The 15,608-nt window shown below is 29.3% G+C and overlaps 2 protein-coding genes across 7 annotated transcripts in view; one reads left to right on the top strand and one right to left on the bottom strand.

The window, feature by feature from the left end:
- The window catches only part of LOC100168878, a 12,835-nt gene extending 1,418 nt beyond the window's left edge, over window positions 1–11,417 (top strand). For all 3 annotated transcript variants that reach the window (XM_029487106.1, XM_001942923.5, XM_016804845.2), the window contains 7 exons: window positions 2,553–2,647; window positions 4,613–4,810; window positions 6,116–6,226; window positions 6,945–7,182; window positions 8,119–8,362; window positions 9,768–9,973; window positions 11,148–11,417. In XM_029487106.1, the coding sequence (XP_029342966.1) occupies window positions 2,553–2,647; window positions 4,613–4,810; window positions 6,116–6,226; window positions 6,945–7,182; window positions 8,119–8,362; window positions 9,768–9,973; window positions 11,148–11,257 (1,202 nt within the window). In that variant the 3' untranslated portion in view covers window positions 11,258–11,417. The remainder of the gene's footprint in view (window positions 1–2,552; window positions 2,648–4,612; window positions 4,811–6,115; window positions 6,227–6,944; window positions 7,183–8,118; window positions 8,363–9,767; window positions 9,974–11,147) is intronic.
- Window positions 11,418–12,835: 1,418 nt separating this feature from the next.
- Window positions 12,836–15,608, bottom strand: part of LOC100160079 (tubulointerstitial nephritis antigen-like) — a 42,894-nt gene continuing 40,121 nt past the window's right edge. For all 4 annotated transcript variants that reach the window (XM_016804843.2, XM_001942871.5, XM_029487105.1 and 1 more), the window contains 2 exons: window positions 14,727–14,878; window positions 12,836–14,528 (listed from right to left, as the gene is read on the bottom strand). In XM_016804843.2, the coding sequence (XP_016660332.1) occupies window positions 14,337–14,528; window positions 14,727–14,878 (344 nt within the window). In that variant the 3' untranslated portion in view covers window positions 12,836–14,336. The remainder of the gene's footprint in view (window positions 14,529–14,726; window positions 14,879–15,608) is intronic.

Raw genomic sequence — 15,608 nt, 5'->3', positions numbered from 1 at the left:
CCCCCCCTCCGTGAGAGCACGCCCCTGTAACTCAGTACCCTATACATATTTTTGAATTCTGTTTGTGGGACGAAAATCTACGCTGTTGGATCATAAGTTTCTATAAGTTCCTATTTTTTAACTCTTGTATTTTGTGCATGCGCAACAACTTAAATTTTTAATGTTTGCCCTATTTATAGTATTACTATAGGTACTTTTTTTAAATAACTAAATATGAATATTGAAATGTTTAAAAAAATAAAATATTACTCAGCTGCATTCAAATATATAATGAACCATGATAATACTTAATTCCTAAGTTAAAAAAATACATTAGTTAATCAAATATATAAAACTGTTTTAAATATAGACTATCTATGCAAAATATAATCATATCTGATAAGCTTGAATTCACTTAATTCATTTGTGTACTGTAGATAGTTAATGTAGTAGTGTTTACAGAGTATTAGCACTAGACACATAATAGTGAACTCTTATTAATATGATTGTTATTTTAGTAAAAGTTAAACGCCTAAAATGTATTATTTATACATGAAAATAGACAGTCATTAACATTTTCAAGTTTAAGTTCTCAAAAACATTAACATAATTTAACATAACACGATTAAAATTATAATTATATTAAATTAATGTACCAATTGTTTAAGATCCTTGATAAATGTTAATATATCGTACAGTGTTTAAAGGATGGTCGGACTGTAAAAAACCAACTTAATTTTTTGCTTGGGTAGATAAAAGTCTTACTAAAAATAAAAAATAAACAATTATAATATGATATATAATAATAATAGGTAAAATAATATTATGTTTATATACATTTTAGTATCTTTTTAAAGTAATTAATACTTTGAAAAAGTAGGTATTTGTAAATTAGAATAACACCCATGCAGGTATGTATACAGTGCTGTATATCATTCATAGCTAGGAATTAAAGATTAAAAGATTAAAGATTTTATTACCTAAGATTTTAAAGGAAAACAATCTGGGGCGCCCAAAGACTTATAATGTTCAATAGTGCAAAGTATAGTTATGATAAACATGTTGTGGAGGGCTTCACCCTTACACCATTCAATTCTGATAACAAAAGTATCAGCATTCACCATACACAACATATATAAAAAAAAATACATCTGATTATTGAAAAAATCATGTTACCTCGATATTTATGTAAGTACCTACCAGGTACCTATAGACTATTAATTAATAATTATAAGAATAAAATACAAATTGTACACATATTATAATTCATTAGAAAAAATGTACAATAGTTTAAGTCAATTTGTAGAACTTAATAAGAATTAAATTTAAAAAAGACCGATGTAGAGTGTATTGCGTAGTTACCTGTACATTATGTTTTATTAGTTATATTTGTAAAATAATGTTCGTATTTATTTTTATATATATATATTATATAATCACAGTTAAGTATTCACTTATAAATATTTTATAAATAAACATAAAAAGAGTTAGTATAACTCGTAGAATATTACTCCTTATTTCTATGATACTCGAATAAATAATACTATATAGGTAGGTAGGTACGTCATAATAATATCTATGTTAATAGACGATTATATAAGGAATATCTTATTATTTAGAACTGTGGTTCTCAACGTGAGCAATATTGCCCCTCCCTCCCCAGTGCACGGTGAATTATTTTGGGTGGTAGGGTGGTGTTTAACTGAAATACAGATATTATACTGAGGAATGCCATGACTTATCTGTAATTATTTTCGAACAATATTATATATGAAAAAAATACAAGTGGCAATCAATACACATACATATAAGTATTCAAAAACCAACTGATCCCTCCTTCACAATAACGAACCTACTAAAAATCTACACAAAAAAATCAGCTAATGACCATAGTTGCCAGGCTTCGTGTGTGTTAGTTTTTGACGGCCAGACACGTAGTCAACTAATTTCAATACTGGACATGCTTATTCGTGATGCTCACATCAAAATATTATACTGTAATACTTCATACCATTTTTTTGACATTACATTACAGCTAAATGGCTCTCAATTTCTCGTCGGTTACGTTAGGTTATTCCTTGTGCTTCGGTGATCACTTTTACGATTATTATTATTATTAATTATGTTAATACAAAATTGTAAATATTTATAAGGTCAGAATATTATTTAATAATGACGTGAAAAATTACACGTGATGCATTCATACTATACAACTGCATCCCTCCTGGCCTTCTTGAAAGCAATAATTTACTGTAATATAAATATCGAGCACGTCACGATACGTTGTACCGAACTCTTCAACCGAACTCTTTCTAAACTAACGTTCTATGGTAAAAAAAAATCACTCGATTGGCTTTCGGATTCGATTACACAGTATTGACCGGTTTTCGTAACCTCCACACGAGGAACTAATTATTCTCATTGTTGACCGTCCTATATTATAATTAATAACGATTTACCGTTTGGTAATTTCGACGGTCTATAGGTGAAAAAAAAAATAATAAAAAGACATACTTTTTCGATCAAAATTAATATAATATTATAATTAATAAGCTCGATCATGTCGGTTGTAGAATCGGAATCATGCTGCCCGCCAGTGTCCCCAAGGCAAAACTCCATACCAGTACATTACGTCGAGGGTACACACTATGAAGTCGGATACAGCGTTGTAAGTATAGGTACTCGTTATCGCATACGTTCATTTTATATATTTTTTTTAACGAAATATTCAAATGGAGACAATATTTTCTAATTACTAAAGGATAAGAAATAAAACACCTAAACACATGCAATACCTATAGGTGCACAGGCTTCAGTAATTATAATATCATTACATTTTATTTAAATAAACTCACTGATATAATTAACTTAACTTTTCAGGCTATTGTTCTGGTGATTAAAATAAAAATTATTCATTAAACTTTAGAGAATATATCTCAAAGTTATAAAGTAAATGTATATGTTAATATTTCGTCAATCGTTTTATCATTTAAAAAATATGCGTGCGTTCACCCTAGACTTAAACTAGGTACTAATTTGTTAAATTTCAGTAAATTAAAATACATTTTGATTATTTAATTTAATTCATTTTTAGTTTTAATATTATCCTTAAGGCGTCCGGTGTCGATGACATTTTGACCTCAAAAATACACTCTGCGGGAATAACAATACCGCCTTGTAGAATCAACCAAATTTTATAATTTCTTTCTTAATTGCTAGAAGGAAATATTCTATAGCCCACATCGATCTCTGTTTTTCAACATTTTATCCTCTAACTCAGTGGTTCTCAACCTGGGGGCGCACCCCCTTAGGGAGGCGTGAAAAAATTTCAGGGGGGGGGGGCGTGGAAATGTTGAAAAAAAACACGAAAAATGAAAACGTTGCCGTTTTCTACGACGTGCCTTGCCGGTGTATTGATCGCCGCCGCAGATATACACCGAGCGATTTTTATATTTAATAATGGTTAATTTTAATTTTAAATTATAATAATATTTTTTTTCTTGTGCAAATAAATTCATTTAATATTAAAAAAACGTCATTGAAGTTGTATTCATATTAATCCAATAACCAACATTAAAGTATAGTTTACATATAAATATTATGCATACCCACATCAATCTTATAGTAGTGAGGAGGGAGGCGTGAATTCATAAAATAGTTTGAAAGGGAGCGTGAACCTCAAAAGGTTGAAAACCCATGCTCTAACCTTATAATATGTCTAAAAAAATACAAGATAAAAGTATTTTTTTATAAATTTTTTAATACAATTATTTAAAATAATATACAAAATCAAAGATCGGTGCGAGCTGTAGAAAGTCTTCTTCTTTCAGATAAAAAAATAGTTATCAAAATCCGACAATTCTACAAAGCTGTAGAGTTATTCCCGTAAAGTCATTTTTTCGATATAATACACCCTATCAACCCCCCCCCCCTTAATAGGTATCGGGTAGTAGATTAGTGGAATAGTCTTATAATTAAGGTGGCAACTTAAATATAAAATTTAATTTTCAAATTTTATAGAATTGTAGAAAATTTTAAAAACTGGCACTGGGACCCTTAACAAAAATAATTTAGGTACTGTTATTTGAGGGTTATTTTCTGATATTATGATATACGTATGTCGTATTTGTATTATATTATATTATAAGTACCTATTACCTATAATAAACTAATCATAGTATAATAAATATTATTATATATGATATTATGTTATGACAAACAATAATGGTTTGACCGATGATATATTCTATCATAATAATACTATGTTCTTATAACATATTGCACATTAATTTTATAATACCAGGTGGGGTGCTTTGGTGTACAAGATGTCAAGATGGTATATTTAGTATTTCATATACTATATAGTTCAAATACATTTTACAATATACCCACAAATATTCTAATTATCTCAGTGAATGTTCTATAGAAATAGTTTTTTTCGATATTCGAAACACTAAAAATAATATGTTTATCAAACAAAATATAATCGGACAACACTATAGAGACCGATATAGTGACCTAGCCCAAATTATAAATGCTTTGTTTTAGTATAAAAAAAATAAAAAAGTATCCCGCAAACATAACTTCAGTGGTTATTAAACAGATTTACGTTACCTATATAATGTTTTCATAGGGACGAACTTTTGGAGGAATGATTAAAGAGTTTGTTAGCGTGTACAAGCCACTGCAAGAAGAATATTTAAAATTGTATGCCCAACCAGAAGGTCGACAGATTTACGAAGAAAGTTTGAATGCAACCAAAAAATACTTCCCTCAGTATGTGATTGAGATGAAGGGCCTAGCTGACGGATCGGGAGTACCATTTTACGAGGTACCTATACTCTATTACTCTATTCAAGTTACGATCCGTACTCGGGGGTGACCGATACGAAGTGGAACAATAAAAATACAAATAATTTACCTATATAATAAATTGTATAGTATACTATAGTTTAATGATTTAAAAAAAAGATTGTTTGTTCCTACCATATAGTTTCATCTCACTTAATTTTACAATTTCACCGTTTAACTGCTTTCGTATATTTTGTAGACTAGAAAGCACAATACGTAAAAATACGTAAAACGCAATCAAGATATTTATTTAATTAAAGTAACCACTGAAAACAGTATTTCCTACACACTTTATACGATCTGCAATCATAACATAAAAAAGAAAATATGAGGTCACTTTGAGCCGCGAATCAACCTTACATTCTACGTCTGCCATGTATGGCTTTGACGCTTTGAACAAGTTGATTCCTGTTTACCTAAATCGAGTCTGGTGGATTTATTCCTGGGAAATTAAAAGATATTATATCTATGAGATGATTTTGTTTTTATTATATATCACCGGGAAATCATTAGGAAAAATAAGTATTTATGAGGGAAATTATGTACAAGTATAGCTAAAACCTCATTGGCAAATACTAGTTTTTGAAGGCGAAGTGTTTTAAACGCCTTCAATATTCCCCCGATATACCTGCGCGAAAAAAATTCTGCAACTATTATGAAAATTGAGTACATTTAATAATACAATCGAACAAGTTTAATCTATTTTTAAATATTTAATAATTACTAATGATAACATGATGAATTAAAACATAACTATTGACCAAATATTTTAAATCTATAAATAAAAATATTGTAGACTTGTCAGCCAACCTACTGGTGTCTCCTGGGTAACACGTAAAGGCTGAAGTTTGGGAATCAGCTATATGTGTGAGGGGAATCAATTAATACATAAAGTAAGTCTCGATAATCAATTCACCCATACCGCTATGTATAGTAATATCAGTAATGCCACTGCATAGGGAATAACAACTATATAGGGTTAAAATTCTGGGGGGACTATTAATTTAAAATAACTCACGTGGACTTATATATAAATCAATGAGGGATATTTTTGTATGGGCTAAATCGAAGTTAGGGTGGCTAAGCCCCCTCCTAGTTGAACCACTAAATGTCTGTAATGAGACATTCAAGTCAGCCACCGAGTAAGGTCATAAATTGCATAAAGTATATGCATTATAAAATTATTAAAAACAGAAATAATAATAAATAAATGTATACATGATACGCACATAATATATAGGTTATTATTATTATTATTATTATTAATTAAAATAATTTATTTTAGTTGTTCCTAATGGCCTTAGACGACACACTTCCAAGGAATATGAACGTATCAAGCAAAGACAGAGGGGCTGTAGGATGTACATCGATTTTCGTCAATCAGCCAAATGTACAGGTAAAATATAATGTGTATATTATTATAGTACTTTATCCTGTTATTCAGAATTTATAAATTGACAATTTTAATATAGGTACCTACTTATAATACATAGGTAAAATATTATTTATTAATCATTAATCATTATCGTTATTATGTTTTGCGTCTCGATTTCTTAAAGTACTTCTATATAATATACTATATCGAATAGTAAAAATATGCATCAACATAGTCACATAGATATTTTCATAAAAAAAATCAAGGCGTGTCCACACAACATATAGATGATTCATGTATATTATGTCTTGTAAATGTAATACATTCATCGCTACGCTCGGAATCTAAAAAGTATAATGAACACAATGACGTCACGTGTCGCACAAAATTATAGAATGACACCCAACCATATGACATATACTGATATACATATGTCATCAACAAAATATACAAAATACGTAAATATTATGCGTTTATTTTCAACTAGATGATAGTAGTACCTATCATAAATATAGTATGCATATGACTGATCTTCGTATATAATAATATAATATTATACATACGTGTATTCATCTCGAGTTGTCGTACCAAAATAACGCGTAGGTATTAAGTTTCCAATCATCAATGAATATTAAGACCACACTAAAAATACAATTATTTTGAAATCTGGAAGAGTCTTATAAGTCTAAATCTATATTTTTTGGAGCTAATCTTACCAAGTGCATATTGATTATAACAGTTGTTGGGACACACGGAGGACGCAGTTTCCGAGTCGCTCAACAACTATTACGTCGTGGCCGCGCACGTCAAGCCCGGAAAAGCCGAACGTGGTGGAATATTTGCAGCCAGAGAGGAGAAGTTCGAAGCGATCACGTACGCCGGACACTTGTCGGGTTACGCCAGTGGTCACAACCACTGTGGTCTGGTGTTCGCTATCGACACGTTGTACCTCAGCAAACCTTTGAGGGGCAAGATCCGTGAGTATAATAACTAATAACTACAATAACTAAACAATATATAAGCGTATAAATACTAATAGATCATCGCAGGAATACAATAAGGGTCGAGCCAATGAATGAAATGTTATTTTCCTGTCTGTTTTACTTGATTTCGATTTAAGCTCATGAAAAACATAGCTGTATTACCCGAATTTGCCAGGAAAAGAGTTCACCATCATTTTTTCAAAAATGTTTTAATTACATTTTACTGGACAGGTGATCACAACAACTGTGTTACTGCTGCATGTGTATCTTTATTTTAACGCTTAATATAGTGAATATTCCGAGGACAGGAGTTAGGTCCATAAAATCATGCTTATGGTTATAACCTACTCCAAAGTGTGCTCTCTAAATTAAAAAATATCCGCATTTTAATCTGTTTGGAGGTTTTAGATTTTATCAAGGACCATAAAGAACAATATATAGTTGTATAGATTATTGAACTATAGTAAATTAAATATATTTCAATGATTACAGTTAAAATTATTAACATTTACTAAACCTTAGACTTTAGAGGGCCACAGTTAATAAAATTGTAAGTAATGAATCAAAACATATAATTTGACCATACAATTTTCAGAAAAAAATTACTAAAAGTACCTATCTACTTCAGAATCCATTAAAGAAGTTGATTTGGTTGTTGCTACTATTGCGCGATTAAAAATTTAAAAATGTTCATAAAATAAAATTGCTAGATAAAAATAAAGAAACAACGGTAGGTGCGTTTTTATGAAATTCCATATTACCTGCAACCCACGATCATTAACCGCGAACTACGCGTCTAACGGCATAAGATACGCCTGTATAATATGTTTTGTAGGTACGTAAAAAAAATTATATTTTAATCCTTGTAATATAATATTATCTCGATGATTTATCACTTATTATTATAACATTATTGATTTCGGTTTTTAGCCCGGGAGTTCATAACGAGAGCGCTGTTGTCCGCTAGGTCCAATATGAACGATATTGTGAAAGTGTTGACCAACGAAGGTGCGGGAACGGCCGACGGGTTTAGCGTCAACATAGGTTTCCTGAACGAGCCCAAACAGTCCAGGGTGTTTCACACGGTCGAAGTCACCCCGAAAATGGATAGCCCCAGATCAGCAGTGTACGTGTCAAACTTTAGCGTGGGAACCAATTCGTTGCACACCAACATGTATGTTTCTATAATATTATAATACTATTATTTGTGCACAGTTGTATAATGTCTCATAGTGTGTGACATAATGTTTGGGTGTGTGTGGGACGTGGGTGTGGAAAGACAATCGTCCAAGATGCAGGTGAGGAAGCGGTATTAGAATCAGAGGTTCTTTTAAAAAAATATTATATCAGGAACATAATCTTACAAATCCTTATTTAATTTTGTAACAATTGAAATCTTATTAAGGAACTGATATTTAAATGTACCTTAATGTTTTTTTTCAGTCTACTAGTACTTAAAGATTTGAAAAATTTTACGTTTGAAAATAAAAATTTACCTCTGTTACTTTTTGTTATGAAATTTATTAACTTGAAATTATAATGTTATATTATAATGTTAAATTACGATTTAAACAGTTTCAATGTAAATAATTGCTTTTACAATTTTAAAATCTAACGACCCAGTAAGGTCGTGCTAAGCATAAAAAGAAAAGAGCGCCTTAAAATGCACACATTTACAATACAACAAGCTAAAACTAGTCGAGTATAATTACAGGAATCAACAAGAAAGAAATTCTTGAGAAAGCATTGCAAATTTGTAGTTGAATAATGAAGTTGAAAATACAATCATTTAATTGGAAATTTCACGTTGAAGTACCTACATGCTATACCTATTTTTCAAATCATTATAAACAATATCAACAGAGTTGTAGCCAATTTAACTATAAATTATTGTAGTGTATTTTCCAAATTGTATTCCCCGCGGCCTGCATTACAATGCATTATCGGCCACCAATGGCAATCAATATACAAAAAAAAAACTCATACTAGTTTCTACTAAAACTATTATAATGTGCAACCAATCCAACCATTTATAAACATATTATAAACTTATTTATAAAATCATTTTTTGAAAAAAAAAAAAATCATTGTAAAACCAATATTTTGTTCCCAAAGTAATAAGGTATGTATCAGCAAAAATGAGTGATATCCCTTGTGAAATTTCTTAGTTAAGCTTAAGTTATGTTAAAAATGAAGCATGACATTTTTAAGTCAATAAGAGTCCAAATTTAGACCATAAACAATATTTGTATTCTTAGAAGTGCTAATCATAATGATAATATATACGACTAATAATAATTATAACAATAATAATAAATTAATAATTAATGAATCGAATGAATTATCGTTATTTCCCAAACAGTAGCACAATATTTTTATGAATGATTTTATTTTAACTTTTAATTTTATCATGTCAACGTTTAAGTGTATATTTTTTAATAACCCTATTTGTTGTAATATCTTTTTTTCTGGTCCCGGATCCAGCTCTCGAAAAAACCCTCGACAAATCCTCATCCCTGATTCATATATTATGATATGTTAATGTATTCATATTATTTTACATTTATACATTTCTGTAGACTACTCCATTTGAAGTACCCGGAATTATCAGACTCAGCCGGGGTCACCAGTAGTGTGGCCAGAGAAAAGCGGTACAAAAAATTGACGGCGAACGGACAGGTCACCAACCTTAAAGAATTGTTGACGATATTTGGAAACAGGGAAGATCAACCTTGGCCAATATTTAGTGACGCACCCGACGCCAGCGAGAAAACAATAAACTTCGGTGAGCGTTTTGTATTAATGGCACACATATATATTTTATATAATAAGCCATTAATATCTACATAATATTAATAGGAAGTTGTTATTTATTAGACTCAATGGTGTACGTACAGATATTTGCAATGGGAAGGGTTACATTACAATAAATATTTTATATGTATTTATATGACAGACACAAAATATAATAAAAACAGTTATCTCAATGTGAAATCCATACATTTATCACACCACTCAGAATCAAAAACATTATGCTGGTACTGGAATTTTTACGCAAAACAAGTTTGAAAACATTGATTATGTTGTTTTTTGTTATTTTTTCGAACATTAAAAATTGTAGATTCTTGAAAATTTAAATTTACACTAAATATTCATTTTAGCATTTAGGTATTAGTTTTTGAAAAATTTTCAAAATATGTTGGCTCTTTTTGTGCTATTTATAGACTTTTGAAATGTCTCATTTTTTTAGTTAATTTCTGATATGTGTAAAAAAAGTGGAAAGTGAATGAAGATTGAAAATATAATAAAATTTTGCTCATTATACAGCAATTAAAAAATATCGTAAACACTTTGTCCTATTTGATTGTTTATAAATGTTTAAATATACCTTTTTTATAAAATTCACCAAACTCATGAAACTATGTAGGTACTTATCTATTTTGTAAAGTTAAAAACTCATACAATTTTTAGTTTTAATACATAAGGTTTGAAAATTCAATACAAGATTCGTCATAACTCATAAGTCATAAGTTTATTTTATTAGTGTTTTTAATAACGACTGATGTTAAAATATCGACAATATTGGTTATTCTTTATTCAAACGCATAATAACGATTTACTCTCAGTTTTTGTTATATTGTAATTAATTAAGAATATTAAACTTAGAAACTTGAAACTATTTACAGGGACATTTTTTAAAATAATTAGACTAATTTAAAGCTATTTAATAATTTGTAGACATAATAATATGTAATTTTCATATTTCTTTAGGTTTTTTTCTATTGATACAAAATGTTATGTTTGGTAAAAAATATTGATAATTTCAAACAGGATTCCTCATACGTATTGCAACTCATGCAAACTTTAAATTAAAAATTTTCTTTTACGTTTTGAGAATTAAAATTGTGTACTAACTGGTGTGTTCATATAAAGTTAATATAAATAATTTTATTTTTAAGGGGTTTTCGACTTCAATAAGAAAACATGGACCATGTGGACCAGTAATCCAGTGGACAACCCACCTCTATTGCAATTACCACTAACATTCTCAGACTTAATTAGCCCTTGAGCAGTTGAGCTTACCAATCGATAAACGGGGTTGAGGACAATTTCCTACATTTCAAAATACCAAAGAAACATAATTGTAATGTCTTAACATATGACATTGAAATTAATAAATATAATATTTGTTTATTGAAAAAAATACTATCATAATTTTTATATGTACCTACATGTGAAATGTAAGAATAAATTAGTAGGTATAATATTATTTTCTTTTATCACTTAATTGTTAGACAAATTAATTATGAATACTACAATTAGTTTTTGAATATAACATAATATATTTATGTGTTTTATACTCACGTAATAACCCTAAACGAAAAAGCGGGTAAGTGTTTTGGGTGTCGCTCTGCTTTACGGTGTTAAAATTAAATTCAATGATATAAAATATTAAAATCATTGAATACGAAAAAATTTTCTAAGCAAAAACGCTCTGCCAGCCCATAATATTTAATAGGTATATTTGATGATAAATTGTTGTGATTAAATACATAATTTATTTGACCATTAGGTACCTACATTTTTTATTATGGTTATCTTCGCAAAACACGCCTGGTAATTATTTTATTTTCTGTAACCAATGTCAACCATATAGGTATATAAAAATATATCATCAGATAATATAAATATAAATATATCGTTTCTGCAGAGTCTAAAACACGCATACGAAACCATAAAATGGACAGCAAAAAATTAAAACTGATCACAATTGTCTAGCTCAATAGATGATAATCCGTTAAAAAAACATCGAATAAAGCCATAAAGGTGCTTTTAGTTAAACTTTAAATGTATTAATTTATTTACTATAACCTACTATTTCAGTATGTTGAACTGACGATTTGTTTAGTTTTTTGAATAATTTATTAATATATATTATTATTTTCAAGAAAATTATACACTTATCAGAACTCAGTTATACATTATAATATAGGCAGGTAATAGATATTAATTTAATTACTACATTTTTAGTACTAACACAATGTTTTTTTTTTTTTTGTTAGGAATAAATCGAAAACATGATAAATTTATAGTTACTTACTTGTGCATAATTCACATTGGTCATAATGCTACTATATGCTGGACGACTACGTTTCTTTGATGAATAGATAATATATTCGTGTACCGAAATTAATTTTTTATTATATTGATATGTTTGATTTTCTTCTTATTTTAATAGTGATATACATTCAGATTGATTAATAACACTAAATGTTTATACAAGACATCAATATAAAATAAATAAAACTCAATAGCCTAAACCTGTACAGAAATAATGATAAAAAAAAATCGGGGATCTCGGTGATATTGTTTTTGTAGGTATTCTGGATATTGGGAAGCTTAAATGTAGTTCTAATAGTGAAATTGAACTAAATTCACGATTTCTTTAATTTTCTCATAACGGCTTATGCATATATTGTTATTTTTTTAAATGTAATTAATTAGATTGTCCTTGCCTTAATGGTTCTTTTATATGACATAATTAAACCATGTAACTATGTGTTAGAATAGATGCTTGTACTTGTAATTAATATTTTAATAATTTCAATAAAAAGGAGACTCATAAAGTATTAAAGATAAAACAAACTTGTGTTAAAATTTTAATTTAATTTGTATTAAAATTACAAATTTATATTTCTCACTTAGTATTCTTAATTAATCCTTTACGGCATTGCATTCCACATTATAAGTTTGTCAAAAACAAAAAAAATGTGTTTTCTTACAATTATATTGATTAGGCTCAGATTAATATGAATAAATTTGGACATAAACAATAGAACAATGGACATTTTTAACTTAAATTTTACTAGATATAATTAAACTTAATTTAATATCAACATGAAATGTAGTGTTATTAATTATAATGAATCCAAAATAATAAATATTTTTAAAATAATTCAGACAAAAAAAAATTCTAATACATATTTATTAATTAAACAGAACGTATGTGAAGCAAAATTAACTTCCAAAGTAGAGATCAAGTTATCAAAAATATGAACAAAATTTAAAATAGTTAATTGATTCAAACAAAATATGAAAATGCATGTCCTTTCATACATTTTTAACTTTGACAGATTTCATTTGAACGTGTTCTTCCGTGGTCTGATTATTTTTACTTTTTTTAGCATATGCTTAACGACAAATATCCTATTAAGAAAATGTATATCTTTGACCTAAGATCGTAGGACAAGCAGTTCTTACGTTAAAATTTAAAAAATAATCATTTTATTAATCACGCAATGTACAATTTACATGGAGTACCTTCTATTTTCATTTTCATCCAATTATGCTCAAAGAATTTCCACGTAATTCTTTTACCTATTTTCCCCAAAGTTAATTTCTGGAGAGTTAGTGGCGTTGCAGTAAATACAATCTAGATTCTATATTGAATTCTGGTGCTTGTTATTTTGATATTTGTATAACACATTTTTCCATTTGGCTTTTATCTTAACGGTTAACATATAAAGAATAGATATATAGTAGGTACTATTTGTTATAAGTAAATATAATTTAATGATGCCCTCTAGTGAATTACCATAGTTTTAAGAAACAATACTGGGAATTGTCTAACTAATTATATTATTAATCAATAAATGCTTTCATGAATCCTAAATAGACATCGTCTTCGTGGACATATTATCGGACCTGCAGAGTGGGCAATCCTCCTAGGGTGGATTGGTCACGGTGATCCAATGTTTTTTTATATTTTTTTTGTAAGACAAGAAAGTGTTGGGTTCGAAACTTTGAGTTTGAGATGGTCAGTCATATTTTGGTGCGACTCGGTTAAAGTGTAAATAACTTTGTGGACAAATCGGTATGTTTTAAAATATGGTAATCCAATATACATATATATATATTATTATATAAGTAGCGATTATAAATACCGAACGAAGTTCGTTTATAAAATGTTTTTTTTTAAATTTATTTTTTTTGTCTACTTTTGTCCATCGTACGTGTATATATATGTAGGTATATTCATGTTTGTGGTCCACCATGATTGTAGATGCTGTGGAGTAGAATTTGTTTCCAATTATCTGGTTCAGACCGCGATCAGGTTATATGTTCGTTATTCGTTCCACGGCGCTCATTCAAACGGAATTTGACTTTGGACCATTCAACAGGAACACGTCATATCCCAGCGGATTCCCGGTCACGTCAAAGTCGTCGATGTCCGCCCACGCGGCAATGACGAAATCTTCGATCTCGCACTCGTCAACGCCCTTCAGTATCCGGAAGTATCCGTTTTCGCCCCACCAACTTCCCCACGAGTTCGATGCAATCTACGAACACAGACAATATTATAATATTAGTATCATAATTAAAAAGATCAGTTGGGGGGGTGGGGGGAGGGTTATGATTTGCTCGATCCATAAAATGTATGTTATAACTACAAAAAACTAGACTAATTTTTCGTTCAAAAACAATGTTTAATTAATCTTAATTATTTGCGATTTGGCCGTCGCGTCGGTCTGGCGTACCCAATATTTGACAATCTTGCCACCCTGGTACTCTTCACCCCAACCAACGATCCTCACTGAGTGGTATCCTGTTCTCGATCCGGACGCCAAATTCGAACATTTGTACACGCCCGATTTGTACATGAAAAAATCTCTGGACACTTTCATTACGGCTGCAAAATATGACGTACGATTAACTTAATATTATTCTATAGTATATACATCGATACAAAAGAATATACCGACCTTATTAGATATGCGTGTCAGTTTAATAATTATTATTATGGTAAAGGAACGTTTTTTAATTTTCTTATTACTATTATTTATATTAAGGTAAACTGCGCAGGAGTCGTACATAATATTATGTAGCTAGAAAATTGTATAACGCTCGAGTGAAATATTGTAATGATTGTTCTGGGATTGTGTCAAAATTAGGGAATCATACCGTAGGTACTAAACCAAACAAAGACTCTACAATTTTAATAATACTATTTTCAAAGCTATTTAAACATTATTCACAATAGGAATCAAACACAAGGTAAACGAATGTCTATATAGTATCACAAGTAAATGAGCAATAACGAAAACATATACAGTCTGATGTAAATTGACGTTTGAAATTAACGCCGGTGCTCATATCGAACGAATCACATACAAAGTTATCACGCAATACAGTATAAAGATTATTATAATATAAATTCGTCTGTAGTACAGACTATAGATAAGAGAAGTGAAGTAACAGTATATATAACTATGATGCTCTTGAAATATTTTGCACACTATATACCACTCATATAGGTAATCTTTAAATTCCTATGTATATGCATAATTTATATAAGTTCTATATTTATAGACGACTACAGTTACTACATTATGTGGAAATTAGCATTATAATTACGTATT

This window comes from Acyrthosiphon pisum, chromosome A1 (genome assembly GCF_005508785.2).
Source record: "Acyrthosiphon pisum isolate AL4f chromosome A1, pea_aphid_22Mar2018_4r6ur, whole genome shotgun sequence".
Classification (NCBI taxonomy): domain Eukaryota; kingdom Metazoa; phylum Arthropoda; class Insecta; order Hemiptera; family Aphididae; genus Acyrthosiphon; species Acyrthosiphon pisum.
This window is presented reverse-complemented; position numbering and strand designations above follow the sequence as displayed.